General features: G+C 45.3%; 1 protein-coding gene across 5 annotated transcripts in view; it reads right to left on the bottom strand.

The window, feature by feature from the left end:
- Positions 1-16174, bottom strand: part of UAP1 (UDP-N-acetylglucosamine pyrophosphorylase 1) — a 53881-nt gene extending 37707 nt beyond the window's left edge. For 2 of the 5 annotated variants that reach the window (XM_047076507.1, XM_047076508.1), the window contains exons 1-2: positions 15992-16174; positions 7629-7958 (exon numbers count right to left, since the gene is read on the bottom strand). In XM_047076507.1, coding sequence (XP_046932463.1) covers positions 7629-7908 — 280 coding nt within the window. In that variant the 5' untranslated portion in view covers positions 7909-7958; positions 15992-16174. The remainder of the gene's footprint in view (positions 1-7628; positions 7959-15991) is intronic. The other 3 variants (XM_047076511.1, XM_047076510.1, XM_047076509.1) reach the window with 2 other exon arrangements.
- Between the last annotated feature and the right edge of the window lie 8377 nt (positions 16175-24551).

The raw sequence follows: 24551 nt of genomic DNA, 5'->3' as shown, positions 1-24551 counted from the left end.
TCAAAGAAACCACGGTTTCTAGGGACGAAATTTCATTCTGCTGTCACTGACCCAAAAAGCATTATTTTAATGAAATACAGGGCCATAATCCCTTACACCTAATTCCGTGGGTCAGATCTGCTGACTCTTGACTTCAGCTCAGATCATGATCCCACGTTTCAAGGGTTTGAGCCCCGCATCAGGCTCTGCACTGGAGCCTGCTTGGGATTCTCTTTCTCTCCCTCTCTCTCTGACACATGTGTGCATGCTCTCTCTCAAAAAAAAAAAAACAAAAAAAAAAAAACAAAACTTTATTAAAAAAAAAAAAGATCTGCTTCAGAAGGCAGAACTCTTCAAACTGTAGAAAATGAAATACAGTACATACACAGCATTCTATGTTACCTCCAGCAAATCTGAGACTGGACCCTGTAATCCCATTAAGTGGGATAAATAAAGTTCATCAATAGTTTTGTGTCTGTTCGGGGTGTCTGGGTGGCTCAGTCAGTTAAGCGTCCGACTTTGGCTCACGTCATGATTTCACGGTTCGTGGGTTCAAGCTCTGCATCGGGCTCTGCGCTGACAGCTCAGAGCCCAGGGCCTGCTTCAGATTCTGTGTCTCCATTTCTCTCTGCCCCACCCCTGCTCACACTCTGTCTCTGTCTCTCAAAAATAAATGTTGAAAAAAAAAAAGTTTCATGTCTGTTCAAGTTTGGTTTTGCTGCAAACCAGGCTTTGCACCATTTCAGAAATGCAGATAAATAACTTTGGTCTGTCGGAACCCTCACATACCTCCAAAGGTGTCAGAATCAGAAATATTTCTAAACATCTTCAAAAAAAGTCCCAGATAAATATTGTGGACACAGAGGCCTTTGTTCTCTTTGTCGTATTTATTTTCTTCACGGAGCACATGTGTTTTAAGTTGTTTCATTGTTAATGTGGCTCTAGTCCTCCTTTCTGATGTCTTTCTTTTATCTTCAGTCCCAAGGTCGATTATCTCCCTCAGCCACCTTGCCCATGAATTAAGAGACTGCTCCCGGAGCCAGCCCCAAGTCCCAGCCCCAAGTCCCAGCCCCATGTCCCAGCTCAGGTCACCTGATGACCACCCAACACCAACCAGTGCTTTCCAGAGGCTCTAACCAGTTATCACAGTATCACGGTCTATACTTTTCTCTTCCCTGGATGAGTTCCCCGAAGCACTGCTTCATTCCAGTTCTCCAAAGTTTTCAGTTTTACAGCTCTCTACCCAGCAGCTCACAATGGCCTCCTTCTTTATTCAAATACATGCTTCCTAAGCCCCAGCCTGCCATGCTTTCTTCAATCTTTTTCCCGTCTGCAGACCTGATCACCCATCCCATCACTGTGACCGAAGAGCAGCACTGAGATTATGCCCGCGGGGTGTACGACTGTGGGTGGATCCACGTTCAAGTCTCATCTCCGTGGGACCACAGCTATTCCAATGAGTTACAACACAATCCACACGTATTTACAATAAACAGGTTTCTGCCTTAACCTCTTCCTGCTTATGCATCTCACTGATGAGCAGAGAAAAACGTGAGGACAGAAAGAAGCCCGTAGACCAGCTGCATTTCAAGAACCAAACGCAGCTACAGATGCTGAGAGCAGTATCAGACAGTGCGTTCGCTGGCTGAAGCCCTCCTCCACCTCAGCTGCGTCACTGCAATAAAAGTGCAATGTTTAAAAAGCGTGTATGGGGCGCCTGGGTGGCTCAGTCGGTTAAGCATCCAACTTCGGCTCAGGGCATGATCTCGCGGTCCGTGAGTTCGAGCCCCGCGTCGGGCTCTGGGCTGATGGCTCGGAGCCTGGAGCCTGTTTCCGATTCTGTGTCTCCCTCTCTGTCTGCCCCTCCCCCGTTCATGCTCTGTCTCTCTCTGTCCCGAAAATAAATAAACGTTGAAAAAAAAAAAAAATTTAAAAAGTGTGTATGGGGCGCCTGGGTGGCTCAGTCGGTTAAGCATCCAACTTCGGCTCAGGGCATGATCTCATGGTTCGTGAGTTCGAGCCCCACGTCAGGCTCCGTGCTGACGGCTCAGAGCCTGGAGCCTGCTTCTGATTCTGTGTCTCCTCATCTCTCTGCCCCTCCCCTGCTCATGCTCTGTCTCTCTCTGACTCTCAATAATAAATAAACGTTAAAAAAAATTTTTTTAAGTGTGTAACACATAAATTAGTATCTGTCTTACAATGACAGATAAAATACTGCTTGAAATTAAGCGGGCCAATAAAATTAGGTAAGCTGTTTAGTTACGTGGCAAGAATACCTGATTTCCAACTGTTTTTGTCACAGCAAAAATTTTACGTGGGCACCGCTGCACCTATCGGAAAAATGTTAATTATTAATGTACTTAACCCATGTGACGATTAGGAAATTATGAGCTTCTATCCCCAAACTTCTTCTGCAGAAATATAGGAAAAAAAGGAGAAAGTACAGCCCTATATCATCTTTCCATCCTTCTATTGCAGGGCATTTAATGACTTTCCCACAGAGGGGACCTATTACAGACCAAATCAGAGGTTTAAAAAAAAGAAAATCAAGCCTGAACAGTTTCCAGGGCTGGAGGACATCTCTCTCCTTGGAGAGTCAGGTGTCGTAGGCCCAACGGCCTGAGAACTTTTCCTGATAACATTTATAAGAAACAAAGAGCAGGGTGTACAGCAGCCTGAAATAGGTCAAACGCTTCCTGGATAACTTCCGGCTTGGACTAGTTCCTCTCACACACTCTGACTTGGGCACGCGCCCGAAACAAGGAGGACGGCACAGGTGCAGGCGAGGCACAGCACCTGCCAGAACTTTCCATCTAAACTGTCAGCACTCCCAGGACGATGAGTCAGGTAAACAGGCTATTCGACAAGTAGAAATAAAGGAAGACTATCCAAGAAAGTTACTCGAAAAGATATTTTAAGTCTTTAACTTTTCAGAATAGTAAAACTATTACTTGGGAGATTAACCATTTCCCAAAAATGTCAAGTACAAAAAGCAGACTAATAAGGTAAACCGCTATTTGAACCAGTTTTAGGTACTGGAGGATTATTGTGAACCTCATTAGGAATAAGAATAGCATCGTTAGTAGGAGAATATCTGTATACACAGAGATAAATACTGAACTCAATCAGGGTAAAAATAACATGATGTTTGAGATTTCTCTTAAAGTATTACAGCAAAGAAAAAGAAAAGGAGAGATAGATGGAGGAAGAGTAGCAAAATTTTGGTATTAAACAAGGTGATACATATATGAGAGTTCATCATACTGTTTTCATCTCTAAATATTTGTTTCAAAATATGCTTGAAACTTTTCATGACAAATTCATAAACAAGCCACAAAATTATACACAAACCATAATCCCAATGTGTGTGTGTATATAAGAAAATACAATCAAATAATACTAGTGAATATTTATCTCTGACTTGTGGGATGGCAGAGATTTATATTTTTTCCTTTATAATTTTTAGTTATTTTTCCAATTTCTCTAAAATAAGCATGTTGCTTTTAGTCTTTTTAATGTTTATTTATTTGTTTTGAGAGAGAAAGAGTGCAAAAGCTGGGGAGGAACAGAGAGAGAATCCCAAGCAGGCTCCATGCTGCCAGGGCAGAGCCCTACGTGGGGCTTGATCTCATGAACCGTGAGATTACGACCTGAGATGAAATCACGAGTCAGCCGCTTAACTGACTGAACGACCCAGGTGCCCCAGTACGTGTTACTTTTAAAATAAAACAAACCTACCAATAATATCACTGCACTAGATTCCAGAAAACATAGGAGGTAATGTTATGAATATATTTTTCTGAACACAGTGCTACAGTAGAGAAGCACCATTCAGATTAATTTTATAAATGTCTCACAGGCAAAAGAGGTCAATACTAGATATTAATAGGCTATTATAAAAGTGGAAGACTGTTTTGTGCTCGGTATAAGCACACATTTCTTTGATAAAGATGATTCTTTTAATCAAGCAAACATATTTTCTCAATGTATCTTTACTAAAATGACATTCTCATAGAAGTTTCTAATTACTTCTCTCTCCAGATCTCAGCTTTGTAAAATAGAAATTTTTCCGTTACTCCTCCACATTCCATTTTCTACAACTGGCCAGAACGCCTTAAGAATTAAATTAAAGGGGGGCACCTGGATGGTTCAGTCAGTTGAGTGTCTGACTTCAGCTCAGGTCATGACCTCATGGCTCGTGAGTGCTGGGCTCACTGCTGTCAGCTCACAGCCCGCTTCAGATCCTTCGTCCCCCACCCCCTGTTCCTCCCCTGCTCACATGCTCTCTCTCAAAAATGAATAAACATTAAAAAAAAAAAAAAAAAAAGAATTAAAGGGGTGCCTGGCTGGCTCAGTCAGTAGAGCATGCGACTTTTTTTTTTTAATGTTTATTTTTGAGAGAGAGAGAGAGAGAGAGAGAGAGAGAGAATGAGCGGGGGAGGGGCATAGAGAGAGGGAGACCCAGAATCCAAAGCAGGCTCCAGGCTCTGAGCTGTCAGCACAGAGCCCGACGTGGGGCTCGAACCCACAATCTGCAAGATCGTGACCCGAGCCGAAGTCGGACGCTTAACGGACTGAGCCACCCAGGCGCTCCTGGAGCATGCCACTCTTGATCTCAGGATTGTAAGTTCGAACCTCACACTGGGTGTAGAGATAATTTAAAAATAAAATCCTAAAAAAAAAAAAAAGAATTAAATTAGAATCCGATCTCTCTTCAACAAAAAGCACAGTGGTCACTTATGTATCGATCCTTCAGAAATAATTTTCCACCCTAGGTGTGAAAATGTCCATTTTCGTGTCAGTAACCACCAGACATTCTGAAAACACTGTACAATGCTTTAATCTCCCCCATCCTAAGGAGGGGAAGCAGGGGGCATTGTCTTTGACACAACTGCCAGGATATTCCTCCTATGTGAAATATAATGATTAGAATCTCCCCAATGGCAACCAATCTCTTCCCCTTGATAACTTACTGCAAAAACTTTACTTTGTGATCAATTTGCACACACGTGGAAGTTTCTGGCTAGTGAATGAAGAGCGACAAAGTCTCCTTCTTCACCCCTACTGTTTAAACCACAAATAAGTATCGTTCCCTTGACAGTCAGCCAAAAGGCAGTTTGTTTTGTACCTGCTTGTAGTGTAGTTGGTTGCAATAGTTCCAGATTTCAGTTTAAATGGAACATCATATGTGTAGACTACTAGTCCCACGGATTCCGGCAAAAAGATCATAAAGCAGACTCCAGTTATAGGAGGCTTTGATCGCTGCCCATGGTCCCCATTACATAAAGTCAAAGCTCTGGCTTTTCCATAAAAGTTACTTGGAAGACTTCATCCGCGTAAAATCACAAGGAGAAATCTAGGCAGCTGGGACACCTGAAGGTATAAAGAGCCCTGCGTGACTTCTCCGTTGTAATAGCCTTTTTGAAACCCGGGGATGGAAGCAGAGGATTAATGAGCCCAGGGTTGGTAAGGGCCAGAGGATCACTACAGCTCCCCATTCAGAAGGATCCACCAGGAAGTCACTCTCTCACAGCTTAGTGGCAGAGCCCGATTCTAAGAAGAGAGGTTAGCCAACACCGAGCACTTCAGATCTAAAAGGGCACCTCCTAGAGATCACCCAATTATTTTCAGTATTTTTTAAATAAAACTTCGTGTAAAGATCAAATACATAAAACATGTCAAAGGAGAACTGCTCTTAGTGGGGAGATGAAGGCGTTAGAGACCAAGCTGCTTAGTATCCATTCCCCACCCCCACCCCCACCACATGAGAAGTCTCCCCAGCAGTGGAACCCCTTCCAAACACAGTTTGGAAATCAGTGAATGTGTATGCCCAGAGAAAGATATGGAGAGGTATACAGAGGTTGATGATGGCAACCATCTTTCTTTTTTGTGGGGGCAGGGAATGCCAAAGAACGCAAGACAAAATAGGGGTGCCCGGGTGGCTCAGTCAGTTAAGCGTCCAACGGCAGCTCAGGTCAGGAACTCGCGGTTCGTGAGTTCGAGCCCCGAGTCAGGCTCTGTGCTGACAGCTCGGAGCCTGGAGCCTGGAGCCTGCTTCAGATTCTGTGTCTCCCCCCTCTCTCTCTGCCTCTCCCCTGCTTGCTCTCTCTCTCTCGATCTCTCTCAAAAAAAATAAACATTAAAAAAAAATTTTTTTAATAGCAACAGTATAGTACAAGTACAGACTACAAGACTGTATCTACAATATTATTCCACATCTATAAAAGTAAATATACATATAATCAAGTACTAGGTGGCAATGTGAGCAAATAAAAACAGATTTGATAAGATTTAGGGCAATTTCTCTGCAGTGTTTCTGTTATTTTCATATTTTTTTTGCAATAAACTAACATTTTTTAAAAAGGAAAAAAAAGTATCAGCCCCATCTGTTCATTCCAGAGTTGAGGAAATGAGGTTTGACAAGGAGCATGTACAAACACTCAAGGGCCGAGCTGTACCATGTCGTCAACTCTTACTCACAGAGGGGCAGCGGCCTACAAAAACCACAGCTCTTAACTCCACCAAAAATGGCACACTTCGGCTATTCTGCCATTCTGCAAGGCAGAAGTAGAACTAGCTATGGGGACAGACGTTATGATACACTTTAGGAGAAGAAACACTGAGACGATGCAACAAACATTTATCAACCAACGTGTGACTGCAAAACCCCGTTCTAAATGCGGTGTGACGTACACGGGCAAGGAGGACACGGGCTGTTCTTTACGAGTCTTCTATGTAACGTCGAAGACAGACATAAACAGCTCGTAATCTAAGAAAGAACGGAAGCAAAGCGAAACATGAACAAGGAACTCCAACATGGCTCGCTGAAGAAGAAGTCATGATCAAGGAACCTTAAAGAATGAGGACACGTTGTCCACACGGCAGAGCCACCACACTGCACAGCACAGCTCGGGGAGATGGCCTTTCAAGGTGACCCAGCCACAGAGAAGGGGCAGAGACCGGTCCAAGGTGCTTCTTTTTAGAAGCGCAAGCAAAGAGCAGGAAAGACATAACATTCAGGGAGAGGTGAATTATTTGGTCCAGCTAAGATGTGAGGGACAGGAGGCATGGATGGAAGTACAGGAGACCAGGATGGAAATACAGGCTAGGGAAGGTTTTTAGAGTAAGCCAGCATAAACTGAAACATTTAACTTGTGCTTCAGGATGGGAAATGTAGAAGAAGCATGGAAATGAGCAAAGAGACTAGAGGCACATCAACATTTGAATGAGAAGACCGGGGAACAGCAATGAGAAGGGGGGTGGGGATGACGCTGCAGAAGTCTGGGCAACATCATCTGTCACTTTCTGATCAGTCACCTGGTTGAAGGGAAGAGGAGAGTCCAAATAATAATTACATGATCCGGCTACTTTAATACCGCTGGTGTAGCTCATTACAAACTTACTTAATGTATTTATTTATGTTTATTTATGTTTGAGAGAGAAAGACAGCAGGAGAGGGCAGAGAGAGAGGGACAGAGAGAAAATCCCAAGCAGGCTCCATGCTGCCAGCACAGAGCTCCACGAGGGGTTCGAACTCACAAACCGTGAGATCACAACCTGAGCTGAAATCAAGAGTCGGACGATTAACCAACTGAGCCCCCCAGGCGCCCCTCATTACAAACTCTAAAATGAACATTCCATGCCCATACCTTCACTCTCCCAGGCTTGCAGCCGATCTTGGTCCCTGGTGGCACTGCCCAACACCTCTCGAGGGACAGGCTCCATGCGGGCATCCATTTTCTCTTGCTGAGACGACTGGTTAAATCCTTCAATGGCCTTCTGGAAAAAGAAGTTCAGCTCCTCAAAGTTCATGGCCTGGAGCTCTGCATAAAGCTCTACCTGTTGGGCTTCATCCAGCTCATTCCAGAACTGTAGCAGGTGTTCCTGTCCAGCTTTGGACAACCTGACTTTGAGATCATTAACATTCATAATGCTCTGGTGGTGGTGAAGACAGAGGTATAATCTCTGGGCCTGTAAACCTACAAGAAAAGAGGAATCAACAGCAGGTCAAAGTCCAACCTCAAAACCAGAGCTTTTCCTACTACAAATAAGTACATTAAAGAACACTTGATATTAAAGAAGTTAACTTCTGCCTTTCCCTCACAAGATTTGTGACAGATCCAACTTGTAAAGAGGTAAACAAACATTTCTCCAAAGAAGACATCCAGATGGCCAAGAGACAAGCGAAAAGATGCGCGGCAGCACTCTACATCGGGGAAACGCAAATCAAAAGTACAGTGAGATATCACCTCACACCAGTCACAATGGCTAAAACAGAAAACACAAGAAACACAAGTGTTGGCGAGGGTGAGGGGAACCCTTCCTTGTGCACTGTCGGTGGGAATGCAAACTGGTGCAGCCACTGTGGAAACAGTATGGAGGTTCCTCAAAAAGATAAAATACAACTACCCTATGGCCCAATAATCACACTTCTGGGTATTTACCCAAAAAATACAAAGCCACTAATTCAAAGGGATACATGCACCCTTATGTTTACTGTAGCATTACCTACAACAGCCAAATTATGGAAGCAGCTCAAGCGTCCATCCACAGATGAACGGATAAAGGTGTGGTGGGGTGTGCGTGTATACATAAGTATATATAATGAAACGTTATTCAGCCATTTGCAACAACATGGATAGAGCTAGAGAGTGTAACACTAAGCCAAATCAGTCAGGCAGAGAAAAACAAATATCATATGATCTCACTCATATGTGCAATTTAAGAAACAAAACAAACAAGCAAAGGGGAAAAAAAGAGAGAGACACACACAAACCAAGAAACAGGCTCTTTCTTAACTGAAGAGAACAAACTGATCGTTACCAGAGGGGAGAGGGGTGAGGGGATGGACGAAATAGGTGATGGGGATTAAGGAGGGCACTCACTGTGGGACACCTGGGTGGCTCAGTCCGTTAAGCATGTGACTTCGGCTCAGGTCATGATCTCGTGGCTCATGAGTTTGAGTCCCTCAGTGGGTCTCTACTGTCAGCTTAGAGCCCACTTCAGATCCTCTGTCCCCCTCTCTCTCTGCCCCTCCCCTGTTCATTCTACCTCTTTCAAAATAAATAAATAAACTTAAGGGGGAAAAAAAGGAGTGCACTTGTCATGATGAGCACACGATGAGTACAGAATTATTGAATCATATCGTACGCCTGAAACTAATATAACACTGAATGTTAACTATACTGGAATTAAAATTTGTTTAAATAAAAATAAATGAAAAACTTGGAAGACAATAATCATTAGTATTACATACCAAGTACTGCACTAAGAACTTTACCTATGCGGTCTCATTTGATTTTTGCCAGCTATACAACACAGGTACTGTTATCTTGATTACTTTACCAGGGAGGAGACTGAGGCACAGAGAGGCAACACAACAAGGCCAACAGGCAGAGCAGGGATATGAGCCCAGGCGGTCTAATTCCAGGGTACACACTCTGACTAGCCCACTCAGTTGCCCCTGACCATGAGCTCCCACTGAAAGAACATCTGACTTCTTAATACACCAACTGTCTCCTTTTTGCACTAATGATGGAAATGATTCTGTTGTATTCAGAATATAATAAAATTCAAGATGGGACTACCTATAATCATGAAAAATACGTTTTATTTCAATAACAACTTCTAGAGAATTTCTCTACTAAGAATTGAACCCTAAAGGGACAAGCAATGCACACATATCAACAGATAAGACCATGTAACATATATAGCAAAATGTTAAAGTGTGTAGTACTAAACAAAACCAGAGGAAGAGGAAATATTTAGTCTACTTGCCTACTACAGATAAATGCAAGAGAAGGCAGGCATTGTCTAGAAAGAGTTCACAAAGGACGCATGATCAGCTGTATCTCAAGGGCTCGAGCAGATTACAGATAAGATGAGAAAGCGAGCAGGACAGGCATGTGTGACAGAGCAGTAAAGAAGCTGGAGCTTTCTGCAGAATGATGGGAAGTATGGAGGGCAGGACTAAACCACGAAAGCCTCAACCCAAGCAAAGGGATTTAGACCTAACAGTAACAAGATGCCGACAACGGATTACTCAAAGGGCAGTGTCACCATACTTCAGAGAAAGAGCAATAGCATAAAATAGATGGTAAGGAGGGACAACGAGAAGCAGGAAAACAAGTTCAAAGACAATCACAGGGACAGAAGGCCAAAGATCTGAACCAGACTAGTTGCAAAGGAAATAAGTGGAAAGGGGAAAACTTTGAGGGTCGCTGTAAAGAATCATCACCCCCTTACAACTGCTTAGAAGTGAAGGACGGGAAAGACAAGTACCGAAGAAACAGCCCGCTATCTTCTACCTTTAGAACAGTGGTAGGTAATGTACATGGTAGTTCAGAGCAATATTCTGGAGTTCCACTCAGTTACTTAATGTCCCTGGGCCTCACCTGGGTTAATGACGGAATCTATCTCATCAGGACTCTTAAACCAAACACCATTTACAAACTCAGATGAAGACAACCTCCAGTAGGGTTCCCTGAGGTGGCGATCACACCGCCTACCGCTCGCAGAGCGCTTATGACGGTACAATACTAATTGCTTTACAGATGCTTATGCAGTTAACCCTCAAAACAATGCTAAGGTACAGCTACTGGGATTACTTTACAGAGGAAGTACTGTGCCACAGAGATAACTTGCCTGAGGTCCCAAACTAGTGAAGTGATTGAGCCCGGATTCAAACCCTGACAACCTGATTCTTAAATTCACACTCTTAACCGTTATGCTATATGGCCTCTCAGGAGAAAGACTGTGAACGTGAGCGTGTGTGTGTGTGTGTGCGCGCGCATGTGTGTGTAAAAGAGGGGAATAGTGAGAGAGAGAGTACATTATTTGTATTTTATTCAGAAACACAGACACAACTGATGTTCTGACATCTCACTTTGCAGAAAAGAGTTCACAAACCAACAGCGTGGAGAAAGAAAATGCACAGGACAGGGAGATGAGGAACTTCACAGGATGAGTAAAGACGTCAATTTAAAAAGCATTATTACATAAAAAGCCATTGGTGTTGGCAATCGGTATTGAGCATGTTAACCCAAACCAGAAAATTCTCAGCAGCCAGTGCCCACTCCAGAATAAATTCAGGAAAGGTATTATCATCCCAAAGAAGACAGGCACATAGCCTCTATAATTTTTTCTTTAAATAAGATGCCCTCTCAAAGTGAACCGAAAGACTGGCTTCCTGATTCTTCTTATAAAATCAACTTCAAATTAGACTAGCACATAAGATTGAGTGACTTATATTCCCCACTTTTATTTGGGGTTTGTTATTTAGATTTACTTCAGGGATGTAATGTTTCAAGGGCGAAATGAATGGCACTACTTACGAAACGCACTCTACGAGTTACCAACAATTCCTAACGAAATTAAGGCTTCCATATGAAACAAAAATGAAACCTTATTATCAGGGTAGGACACATTCTACCTGCTGTCACCTAAGACCCTCATCCTTACCTCCAAGTACTTCCTTTAGACTCTCCTATGTACCAAAATCTCACTCAGCCTTAAAGGCCTGCCTCACATACTCTAGCTTCATTCAAGCGAATCTTTATTGATTAAGGAATCAAACAGAACTGACTTTTATTCCTGGCTCTACTGCTTGGGCCAAGTCATAGATAGCTTCGACTCTGTTATCTGCATCTGCAAAATGGGAATAATAGAATTTTCTTCACCAGGTTCGGAGGCGTAAGTGAAATTACAACCAATGAGAAAACGAGGCTCAAAGAGATTAAGTAATTTGCCCAAGGCTACTTACCCAGTAGGTAGAAAATCAGGAATTTTAACCCAGATAAACCTGACTCCCATGCCTATGATCTTTCCATCAGACAATAATAACTTCCATACACAGAGGAAAGACTAAGAATTCAATCCAAGGTCTCATTTAAGAGGGTCAGTGTAACTGGTAGAAACTGGGCTCAGTCAGCACGGCTGAGTTCAGACTCCCACGCCACTATTTCCTAATTCTGTGACCTTGAGCAAGTTACTTAACTTCTCTGTGCCTCAATTTTTCTCTTCTGTAAAATGAGGATAAAAATAGCACTTACCTCTAAGGTTAAGAGGATTCCTGAATTCAAATGAAAAGCATTTAACACGTAAAAAAGCCCTCCGTGAATGTCATCAGCTACTATTATAAAAGCGAAACTGCGCTCCAGACCACCGACTACAGCCTCCAGAACTGGAGGAGAGCTGCTGAGTCGGGCACTGTGGGAGAAAAAGAAGTCTGCCAAAAGTGCAAGAGGTGGAAGAAACTCCAGCCGGTGGGAAGAGCACGAAAAACGGCTCTGGTAAATAACCGTATTCAAGGAACAAGGCACAGTGCTGGGAAATGGGCGGATGAGGCTGAACTTGTCTCAGTGCTACTTCCACTGAGACAGATGACGAGCCTACCCTCCAAGGAACAGGCTGCTGCTGAAAGTTTCCTTTTCACATGCAAAGATACATCAGTAGACAGTTTATGGAGGAACAGTATTTCACGGTCACGTGCCATCGTTAATTCCCTGAATAGTTAACGAGCACTCACTGTCTGCCAGGCGCTCATGTAGGTGACACAGACACGGCAATGCACAAGGTGACAATGCGCATGCCGCGTTCCAGTACGAGGGACAGGCGTAAAACGTCAGGCAGAAAGAAGTGGGCTAAGGGGTGAAAGCCCAACAAGGTGATGGGGGGTATTTTAAATGGGGTAGTTGGGGAGGACCTCTGGGACATGTGACGGTCGGTACGAATGAAGAGAGAGCGAGCAAGTCAGAATCCTGGAGAGGAACATTCTAGGGACAGGAAGCTGTAACTGCAGCAGTTGTAAAACAGCAACGTGTGACACGTACATGGAACAGCAAGGTCAACGCAGCAGGAGCAGAGTGAGCCCCAGTGACGGAGGCGGACGGACTCTGAGCAGATCAAGTAGGCCCTTGGGGTCAAAGTAAAAACTTTGGGTTTGAGGAAGCCACTGGGGAACGTGGAGGAGGGGAGCATCACGGTCTGACTGAGGCCTCAGAAGGATCATTCCATTCCTAGGTGGCGGGAAAGACTAATAGACGGCAAAAGTAGAAGCAAGCAGATGGTTGGTGTCTCAAACAGCCGGGCGTCTGATTCCGGCTTAGGTCATGATCTTGCTGTTTGTGAGTTCGAGCCCCACATCAGGCTCTTATGCTGACAGCTCAGAGCCTGGAGTCGGCTTCAGGGAGATTCTGTATCTCCCTTGCTCTCTGCCCCTCCTCCCACTCATCTCTGTCTTTCTCTCTCTCTCTAAAATAAATAAATATAAAAAAAATTTTTAAAGAAACTTCCACAATAGTCTAGATGAGATGACATTGGCTTAGAGCAGTGATGAAATGTGGATTCTAACCCTACAGGATTCGGTAATGGATGGAATGTGGAGACAGAGAGAAAGCTAGGAACCCAGCAAAGAGGACTCTCGAGTGGTGGTGCCATTTGCTGAAGTGGGGAACAGTAGGAGCGGGGCAGGTTTAGGACTAGGTGCCTAGAGTGGGGGAATCAATACTTCACTTTTGGTCACGTGAAGTTCAAGATGCCTATTAGACATCCAAATAGAAATGCCGAGGAGACAGCAGAATGTAGTAGTCTAAAGTTCAGAGGTACTACTGGAGCTAAAGATAAAACTTCCAAGGTCATCACCATAAATGATATTAAGTTATCAAACGAAAGAGATCCCTGGCAAGTGTAGACGGATTAAAAAAAAAAAAAAAAGTTAGAAGACTGAGCCTTGGCCACGCATTAGGATATTAAACGGCATTTCTGTTGATTGATAAAAGGTTTCAAGAGACAGAACACCATTATTTTTAATTAAAAAAATACATCATGTAGAGGCAATGGGTAGCTCAGTCGGTTAAGCTCAGGTCATCTCATGGTTCAAGAGTTTGAGCCCCACCTGGGGCCCTGCACTGACCATGCCAGAGCCTGCTTGGGATTCTCTCTCTGCCCATCGCCCACTCGCTCGCTCTCTCTGCCCATCCCCCACTCACTCGCTCTCTCTCAAAATAAACAAATTTTAAAACTTAAAAAAAATACATCAAGTAAACAAACAAACAAAAAAAACCAGACAGTTGAGAGAGTTTTACATCAAACCATTTTCCAAGGAATGGGGGCCTTGGTTGCATCTATACCATGGTATTTAAAGGAGCTCCAGATTTAAAGGAACATACTGTAGTGGGAAGATCAGGGAACCATGTAACTGAGGACCTGGGAGTCTTAGTTCTTGGTCCCTCCCCATCATTTGATCCTGTGTAAATCGTTCCACCTCCCTGGGTACACATTTCCTCATGAAGACGATAAAACCAGCCTTCCTCACACACCCTCAAAGGAGAGGCAAGATTGGAGAGACCTCTGCCTATTAAAACACATATGCAAACATAATATTATAACATTTTAAGATACAAATCAATCTTTTCCTAAAAAAAGTCACTAGACAGCCATCCACCTTCAGATGCCTGGGAAAAATGGATCCATGCAAATAAGACAACTATAGGTTACATTTTCCCCCCTATAGGTTAAACTGTGATCCCTGGCCTTAGACCACTGGTGGTCTGCAAAGGTTGACAAGATCACAAGTGCCAAGTTATAAAACTGTGTAAATGCTCCCGACAGAACAATCATACTTGGGTTTTGAGTAAGAATAATTTATCCATGGGTTTTTTGGAAGCAAAAAAATAATCACAAAAATAGTAGCATTTTCCCCAATAATTCTGGTAAGAGAGAAGTGTGGATGTGTGTGTGATGGTAAGCAGTCGTAAATACAAGAGTTAGACCAGGATTTTTATTTTGACAAGCAAAGTCTGAAAAAGGTAAGGATCTGCTGTAGAAATTATGACAGAATTTGGTATACGCCCATAGCCTAATACATTGGCATCAAAAACAATGACAAATTTGGTAAAACTCTGCCATTATCAAATATACCTTTATTAGAATTTAAATGCCACTGTGAAAGAAATGCCTCTCCTTCCTGCGGGAAATTCCTCCAGGTCTCCTTCCTGCCCCTATCTCCGCTGCTATATTTTGCCCCCCAAAATTGATAAGTAAACTTCTTAGAACTTTAGAAAAACAGCCTTGGACTTGAGCCATAACCACTGAATCCTATAAATGCTTGGCGGCACACCCTACGGAGTCTTTCTTAATCCCAGCTAAGTGAGCCAACTCACCAACAGTCAGGGTACAGAAACTGCCTTCAGCTTCCTGTAAACCCCTGGTCCACACCTAAAAATTTCACCTTAAAAGTCCTTAAACGAAAAGCACTGCAGAATGACATCCTATTACCATCATCGCTGCTACCTGATTTCACGTTTCACAAACGGGGCACAAATAAACCTAGAAGAGCATCAGGCCAAACTTAATAAAATCTTCAGGAAGCCATATGTTCAGCACATGTGTGCTCTCAGCCCTCCAATCCCCACCCTCCTGCCTGGCCAAGCCCGGGGAAAGCCCGCAATCTCCACCCTCTCCCACTACCAGCATTCAAACCAGCCAACCAACCAACCAACCAAAAGGGGCAATCAGGCTTTGTCCCCCGCTCACGTCCCCCCGCAGGTGTCTCCACTCCTCCCGTCAACGCCCTCAGAATTCTCTCCCTCTCATATGCCAGCCAGCCCGCCCCCTTCCCAGCGGACAGTTCCAACGACCGCTTGTCCCCACCCCGCGGTCCCCGAGCTCGCCGAACCCGTCCGCAAGGCCCCGGCCGGAGAACCTCAAGGCTCCCGCCCCCCATCCAGGTGAGGCCCACTCCCCGCGGCTCGACAAACCCCCGACCGCAAGCACTGCCCCATCCGGGTCCCCCCCCAAAGCCGGGGGAGGGGCGCCCTCCCCAGCGGGGTCTCCGAGCTCGGGAAGCGCCTGCGGGGCGCGCGGGGCGGACTCCTCCGCCAGGGCCAGGTTCGGGCGCGGAGCACCGACGCGGCCCCGGGAGCGTGCGCGTGGTGGGGCCGGGCCCCCGGCGTCCCCTCCAGGCTGGCGGGTGGCGGGGGAAGGAGACCCGACCGGGCGGGGAGCCGCTCACCTCCCTCAGCGTGATCGCGGCTCCGCCCGGCTCCGGCTCCGTGCGGCCACTCCTCGGCGTCCCGCGCCAGCTCCGAATATATACCCTCATCCGGGGGGCCGGGGCGGCGGGGCGGGCCGCGAGCTGGCCCCGGGGAGCGCGGCCCCGGCCACCCCGCCCCTCTCTCGCAGCGACGAGTGGCTGCCGGCGCCGGGAGGAGCCGCCACCGCCCGCCCGGACACGTCAGCGCCGCGAGCGTCGGCGTTGACGCCGCGCCGGGGGGCGGGGCCTGGCCGGAGGCGGGGCCTTGCGTCAGCATTCCCTGGCCCAATGGGGACAGCGCTGGGAACCCGGTCCGCAGGCAGCCTCGCCCCTCGGCGCGCAGCGGGCGGGGAGAGGTGTGCGCAGCGTCAGCTGTGGGACGTGACCGGAGCCCCGGGGCTGTCGCTCACGCCCTGCTCTGAGCGCCCTGGCGTCACCGGCTGGTCCCGCGAGGTAACAGCCCGCGGCTCCTGGTCCTCGCCTGGCCCTGGCTCGGCCGCACCCCGTAAGCACAAGCGGATCGCGGAGTTGGGCGGAGAGCGGTGTCATCCAGCAGCTGGTGGATTTCCGACCGCCCGTGCGGCAGGTTGCGAAATGCGGACGTCGCTCCGCACGGACCCTGGAGGGCGGACCTGGGGCACCCTCCGACCTTGGGCTGGCCTTGTTTCGTCTCGGGTTCGCCGGATGCCCGGAAGGGCCCCGACTGGCCTGCTGCTTTATGGCATTTTAGGTCCCCAGCGCGGGAAGCCAGGCCCGCTTACTTTTGCACAGTCACGAAAAGAGAGGACTTAGGTAATGAAAAGCGCGCTGGTGAGAATGAGCCCAGGCGTCCGTTTTGTGTGATGGTGCACTCAACCTCCTCAGTATTCGACACGAAACTGTTGGTTGCTGGATGACCTTCATGACCATTGCACGGCCGCCGTTTATAATTGCCTGTTGCATACCGTCAGTCCTGTTACATACCTGATGTGGGTGTACACATGGCAGTTTATATGCTCAGCCCTGGGCTCCTAAAAGCTGCGTTTACATTTTGAGCTGCATTGCGCTTTGCACGGTGTTGCAAGAAGTCCAAATGTTGAGAATAAAAAAACAAAACAAACAGATTTAACATAGCACCTTACATAAAGAATATCAGGCATTCGGGTGCCTTTCTTCTACCTTATCAAGTACCAGGGTCTTTTCATTAACTTTGTCGTTTGCACAATCACCCACCGCTTTAAGTAACTGAAAAAAAGTAATGCTGGTAGATTCATATTTAGGAGCTAGAATATTCTCCATTTTTCATGATCCCAGAATGTCATCCATTTATTTGAAAGATTTATAGTATAGTCGTTAAGAGCAGGGGATCTGAAGACAGAATTCCAGCTTGTTTATTGAGTGTGATCTTTGGCAAGTTCATTAACTCATGCATCAATTTTCTCACCTATAAAATAGAAACAATAATAGAAATGCCCTTAGGGTTGTTGTAAGGATTGAACCAGTGAATACAAGCAAAGAGTATAGAACAGAGTGAATGAACACTAATAAACATCAGTGATTGTTATTTGAGTGCTTACTCTATGTCAGTTGCTAGTTCTAGGTCCTGGATACCTTTCCATAGTATCACCATTGCATCTTGTTATTTGGATTCCCAGTACCATAAGGAACATTTCTCTCAAATCCTTCATAACTGAGAAGAACAAATTCACTCCCATTAATACTCTCAGGTTCCACTTAAAGAGACCTAGAAGCCTGCCCACAAGGACGTAACTGAATATAGATAGCATTGTGACCTTAAATGAAAGGAAGAGAATTTGCACAGTTGCTTTCTAAAAATATACTAATTGTCAGGCGCCTGGGTGGCTCAGTGTTTTGAGCATCAGACTTGGGCTCAGGTCATGATCTAGTGGGTGGTGAGTTCAAACCCCACGTCAGGCTCTGTGCTGACAGCTCAAATATAAATAAACATTAAAAAAAAACATTAAAAATAAACATTAAAAAATTTTAAAAATATACTAGTTGTTACTCTCCCATGTTTCTACTCCCTGACAAATATAGAAGAGTTTAGAAAAATGCAAACTGGGAGATGCAGATTCAAAATCACAGTTCAGGGGCGTCTGGGTGGCTCCGTCGGTTAAACATCCAACTTCGGCTTGGGTCATGATCTCACGGTCTCACGGTCCGTGAATTCGAGCCCCGAGTCAGGCTCTGTGCTGACAGCTCAGAGCCTGGATCCTGCTTGGGATCCTGTGTCTCCCTATCTCTCTGCCCCTCCCCAGTTCGCACTCTGTCTCTGTCTCTCACTCTCAAAAATAAATAAACATTTAATATATATATATATATATAACATATATATATATATATATATATATCACACAACCTCAGAGGCTATGTGTCAGCTTAGAAACTCTTAACCTCAATTTTCTGCTTATAAAATGAGGATAATACCTACTTCGCATGGGTGTAGTACAAATTAAATGAGAAAGAATCTAAGAGTGTCTGGAGTATGATGGGCATTCTATACATCTTTGATGAATGAATGAATAAAGAGCAAAATCATTATTAAAGAGTCCTTCACGGGGGCGCCTGGGTGGCGCAGTCGGTTAAGCGTCCGACTTCAGCCAGGTCACGATCTCGCGGTCCGTGAGTTCGAGCCCCGCGTCGGGCTCTGGGCTGATGGCTCAGAGCCTGGAGCCTGTTTCCGATTCTGTGTCTCCCTCTCTCTCTGCCCCTCCCCCGTTCATGCTCTGTCTCTCTCTGTCCCAAAAATAAATAAAAACGTGGAAAAAAAAATTTAAAAAAAAAAAAAAGAGTCCTTCACATATAAAAGGTAGCATTGGGGCCCAGCACAGTGTTTTCAATGAACTATTATAAAATCAAATTTTTACTTTTACCCTTTCTGCTCAATTTTTTTCCTACTTACTATGCATAAGAAGGGCCTTAATCTCATCTCGCCAGATAAACATCCAGAAACTTGTTACTCTGAAGAGCTATTTCTGTCCTTTAAGGTGTTTTTTTAAATTTTTTTTTTCAACGTTTATTTATTTTTGGGACAGAGAGAGACAGAGCATGAACGGGGGAGGGGCAGAGAGAGAGGGAGACACAGAATTGGAAACAGGCTCCAGGCTCTGAGCCATCAGCCCAGAGCCCGACGCGGGGCTCGAACTCACGGACCGCGAGATCGTGACCTGGCTGAAGTCGGACGCTTAACCGACTGCGCCACCCAGGCGCCCCTAAGGTGTTTTTTATATACAGCTGATCCTTGAACAAAGAGGTGGTAAGGGGCACCGACATCTCAGGCAGCCGAAATCCTCATATAACTTTGACTCCCCAGAAACTTAACTAATTCAAGGTTCAACTGTACATGGTCATTTAGGAGACAATAGCACCCAAATTAAAAAATTCAGAAGGGCATACAAAAGAAGGTCTTATGTTTGGGTCTTTTAGGGACAATGGTATTATAGTACTTTTTATATTCTTTTGGTTGCTTTTTTTTTCTAAAATGTTCCCCAAATTTCTAAATTTTTTTCTAACTTTTTTTTTTAAACCTCTAAAGTGAAAAGTATTTGATAATTAGAAGATTATATATTTCTTTTAATTTCAGAAAAGCAGGTATGCTGGGGCTCCTGGGTGGCTCAGTCGGTTAAGTGTCCGACTTCAGCTCAGGTCATGATCTCGCGGTTCGTGAGTTGGAGCCCCGCATCGGGCTCTGTGCTGACAGCTCAGAGCCTGGAGCCTGCCTCAGATTCTGTGTCTCCCAGTTTCTCTGCCCCTCCCCTGCTTACACTCTGTCTCTCGATAATAAATAAATGTTAAGAAAAAAAATTTTTTTTAAAGAAAAAAGCAGGTATGCTACTTAACAACTAAAAGAACCCGCTTGTTTTTCATGCAATTGGGTGGGACATGAGCCCACCTGTCCACACTTTCCTGTGTTGTACAACCACGGACAAGCCACCCAGATTTTTCAAACAGCGGACTGGGTTAGTGGGGCGCCTCCAAAGGGGTCCTCCCTTCATTGCCCTGAATGCGAGGGCCTCAGCTAGGTCACTGAACTTCCAAAAGGACCCGGGTTCCTTCTCAGAAGTACATCCAATCACCAGGAGAGTCTGGCTCAAAGAAAAGTTCCATAAAGTAGGTCTGAGCATTCATGAGATCACTGTTTCCAAGAGACAAACACATGGGCGGTGGAGGGATTAGGGCTTTGACTTTCCTGTTGACAGCTTCCTAGGACGTGAGTACTTGTTCCCCCAGGAGATCATCCCGACTTACTCAGCTCACCACTCCTCCCAAGCCCTAACTTTTCTGTAGCACAGGGTGTGTCAAAATACTGTGAAATAACAGATACAGCCTGTTCGATGACTTTTTTTTTTTTTACTGAAAGTACAGCCCCTCAAAACCGACTGCAATCGAGGAAGTACGAAAATAACAAAGTGGAATGAGCTGGGGAGAAAGTAAACAAGAGGGTGTTGGTGTGCAATTAAGTATGGAGATGTACAGCCTCAGTATTCCACCTTAAGAAGGTCTGTATGATGCAGGAGAGTGGACTTGACATTCCATTGAGGTGCTGTTGGCTAGAGATTATCCGGTCCACCTCCCTTAATTCACAGATAAGGAAACCAAATCTCCCAAAAGTGAAGTGGTTTCCCTAAGGACAGAATAGAATAAATAAGTAATTAAGAAGCAGAAGCAAGATTAGAAGTCAGTTGTCTATTGCTACGTAACGATACAAATGTCTCACTACCATTAGGGACCCTGGGTCAAATATTTAATGCCTACTTTGGGGGGCCCATTGGAGTGGATGTTTCTAATGCACAGTTGTACTATCCCCAGGGGAAATCCCTCAGAAACTTAGCCCGAAGTGGCTTCTGACCCACACTGAAACCAGAACCTTAACATAGTTTGTTCCAAATCTGCCCCCCGCCCCACCTATGGCTGCATGACCTTTAACGCCACGGTTTCTCAGATGTGAAGGATTTTTTCAAAATGTGGCTTCTCAGCTCTACTGGTAAGGGCTGCATGTTTGGATCTACTGTGCATTTTGTCTCCCAGGCTGCTCAACTCACTATGCAGGACCCACAAAGGTCTATCACAAGTCATTAGTGTTGGCGATGTCTCCGATCACCTATTCTTTCTTTAGGAATCGACAACAGATGAAATTTGCTTTATGTTTTCCAGGTAAATAAGGGAAAGATAAAATGGGACATCGCCTCCAAGAAATCGCAGGCACAGCAACAAGTCCCTCCCCATTTTTTTTTTTTTGTTCCTGCCTCCACAACTCCATTTGACCTGTGTTACTTCGTGTTAATAGAAGACAGACCCCGTATCTCAGTGAAAGTCTCTGAAAGTGCCAAATGGCTTGGTTTAGAAATGGAGTTACAAAAATATAGACTCAAAACTTACTTGGGTGGCGCCTGGGTGGCTCAGTCGGTTGAGCGTCCGACTTCGGGTCAGGTCATGATCTCACGGTCTGTGAGTTCGAGCCCTGCGTCCGGCTCTGTGCTGACAGCTCGGAGCCTGGAGCCTGCTTCAAGTTCCTTGTGTGACTCTCTCTCTCTCTCTCTGCCCTTCCCCGACTCGTGCTCTCTCTCTCTCTCTCTCAAAAATAAGTAAACATTAAAAACAAAGTTAAAAAAAAAAAACTTGCTTGGGTTCTCTGACCTGCTGGGTAATTATTTCCTGTGTCATTGATTCACTGACTTTGTTTTTGACTTAACATAATAGAGAAGAGTATGGACTTGGAAGGCAGAGAGCATGAGTCTGAGTCTCGGCTCTGTAGTTACTTAGCTGAGAGGTCTTAGAGGCGTTCATTGATATCTCTGTCCAGTCTCCTCCCATAATGGAGATAATAGTTGGGCCTACCTACTAGGGTTGCTGTGGGGATTAATATTTTTAAAGTGCTTAGAATAGTTTCTGACTCAGAATAAAAACTCTTAAGTTTCAAAAAAAAAAAAACTATTTCCTGGGGTGCATGGGTACCTCGGTCACGTAAGCATCTGACTCTTCATTTCGTCTTGAGTAACGATCTCACAGTCATGAGATAGAACCCCATTTCAAACTCCATGATGGGCTTGGAACCTGCTTGGGATTCTCTGTCTCTCGCTCTCTCTGCCTTTCTGCGCCTCCCAGCTCACTCCCTCTCTCAAAAAGATAATAAATAAATAAATACTGTTTCCTAAGTTTGGCTTACTGGGTATCAGGTATTGAGAATTGGATGGTGTGCCAGACAGACTCTAAGGTGACACCCATGATTCCTGCCTCCTGGATTGTATAATCCCTTCCCCTTGAGCATGGGAAGGACCTGTGACTTGCTTCTAACTAAGGAGAAGGTGATGGATGTCACTCCCGTGAATACATTATGCTATATGACAAAAGTAATGGGTCCCATAACTGGGTTGCATTAAGACTTCTTGCTAGAGGACTCACTTTCACTTTTTGGCTGGGCCTTAAAGAAACAAAATGTCATGAAGCGAACTGCCTACAGAGAGGCCCATGTGGCAGGGAACGTCACACATCTTCCAGAGCTGACAGTGGCCTTGAACTGGCAAAAATAGAGGCAAACAAATAACCCCCCTGGAGTTTTCAGTCCTACAAGGAAATAAATTCTGCCACGACCTGAGTGTTGGAAGTGGATTCCATCCCAATCTAGCCTCCGGATGAGAATGCGGCCCAGCTGATACCTTGAGTGCAGTCCTGTGAGCCCTGGACGCAGAAAACCCACCTAAGCCCCGGCTGGTATTCTGACTGCAGCTTTTTTGAGAGACCCTGAACCAGAATAGGTTGGAGAAAAACGTGAGACCATTCTGACTGGTCTCACTTTAAATTCATAACCACTATGCCAATACTAGACGCTATCTGCCCTTGTGTTGCCTTTCTTCTAGGTGACTATTTCACACACGTTGTCTCTCAGAACTCTCTGATTACCTTGTCCCCCACATTCACTCTTAGCCGATATCCTTGCTTCTCCTCGTTGAGAAAACAGAGAACTTGCACAAGCCTTTGCCGCCCCATCCATTCATCTCCCTCTACTATGCCCATATTTTTATTTTATCTCCAAGTATTGGGAATAAACAGTCCATGGTCCCGTCCCCCACCTATGAGCCACAGCCCATCTCCTCCTGCCAACCCGAGGATATCACTCCAGGACGTGGCTTGCTAATAGGTATCTCAAAATTAACATGTCTAACTCAGCTTCTGCTCTATTCCTATTATTCATACACCACTCCCTCTCCCTCCAAAAAACCCAATTTCTTTCAATCTTCCTTATCACTATAGTAATTCCATGGTCATGGTTGCTCAGGCAAAAAACCTGAGATTCATCCTTGGCACTTTCTCTCATCTGGGATCTGATCCACATAGATCCTATGGGCTCTGTCTTCAGCGTGGACGCAAAATCCCACCAGTTCTGCCCATCACCTTCTCCCATCTGGATCAGTCACCATCACTGCTTACCTGGATCGTGGCAGTAGCCGCCTCCCAGCAGGCCTCTTTGCTTCTACCCTTGCCCCTCTTCAGGCTGTTCTCAACGAAGTAGCCAGAATGAGCTCTGCTCAAAGCCCTCCCATGGCTTCCCATGTCAGTTGGAATAAAACGCAACATGGTCAAACAACCCACAAAGTCTGACAGGGTCTCCCCTACACACATTTTTCTCCTGACCTTTTCCCTTTGTGTTCTCCATATCCTGCCCTGGTTTCCCAGACTCTAGTCACACTGGAGCTTAAAATTGGTCCCGAGAGTGGTGGGAAGTTTCTGATGAGTTCTCTAAGCCATCTTCTCTGCCTGTAGAGTGGGGCAAGAGATAGAAGCTGTCAAAGGCCTGCGCACCAGGCTCTTATGTTATACAGTTGTCGTGATGAGCCTTGCTGACACCCCAGCAAGGGCACAAAGGACCCCTTTGCACAGCTGGTATTGCTTGAAACTCCTTTCTTATTTTCCTTTTTGTAGTGAAAAAAAAAGAGTAAAAGCAGAAAATTCAAATATTAGAAATTTTTAGTATTTTTAGAAGTCTTTCTTTTTTTTAATTTTTCAAATGTTTATTTACTTGAGAGAGAGAGAGAGTGCATGCAAGTGAGGGAGGGGCTGGGAGAGAGAGAGAGGAAGACACAGAATGGGAAACAGTCTCCAGGCTCTGAGCTGTCAGCACAGAGCCTGACACAGGACTCGAACTCAGAAATGGCAAGATCATGACCTAGGCCAAAGTCAGACGCTTAACCGACTGAGGCAACCAGGTGCCCCCAGAAGCTTTTTCTTAATTTTATTACACAAGTATTGCAAACATTAAAATTCAGAATGCGTAAAAGAGAGAAGGCAGGAGAGGAGGGAGGAAAGTCAGGAGGAAGGAAAGCAGCGGAGGGAAGAGGGAGAGACAGAGAGGAAGGAAGGAAGACAAAGGTAGAGAGAAAAGGAAATGAAAAGTACCCCAAGGGCCTGCCACATAAAACAGTTCCTATTCACAATTATGGTTCTAAGTACTATTTATTTGTTTATTTATTTATTTATTCATTTAGCGTGCATCAGTGGGGGAGGGGCAGAGAGAGAGGGAGAGTCCCAAGCAGGCCCCGTG

This window comes from Lynx rufus, unplaced genomic scaffold (genome assembly GCF_022079265.1).
Source record: "Lynx rufus isolate CCGP_SWC_20201006 ecotype Redwood Valley unplaced genomic scaffold, mLynRuf1.p SCAF_15, whole genome shotgun sequence".
NCBI lineage: Eukaryota > Metazoa > Chordata > Mammalia > Carnivora > Felidae > Lynx > Lynx rufus.
This window is presented reverse-complemented; position numbering and strand designations above follow the sequence as displayed.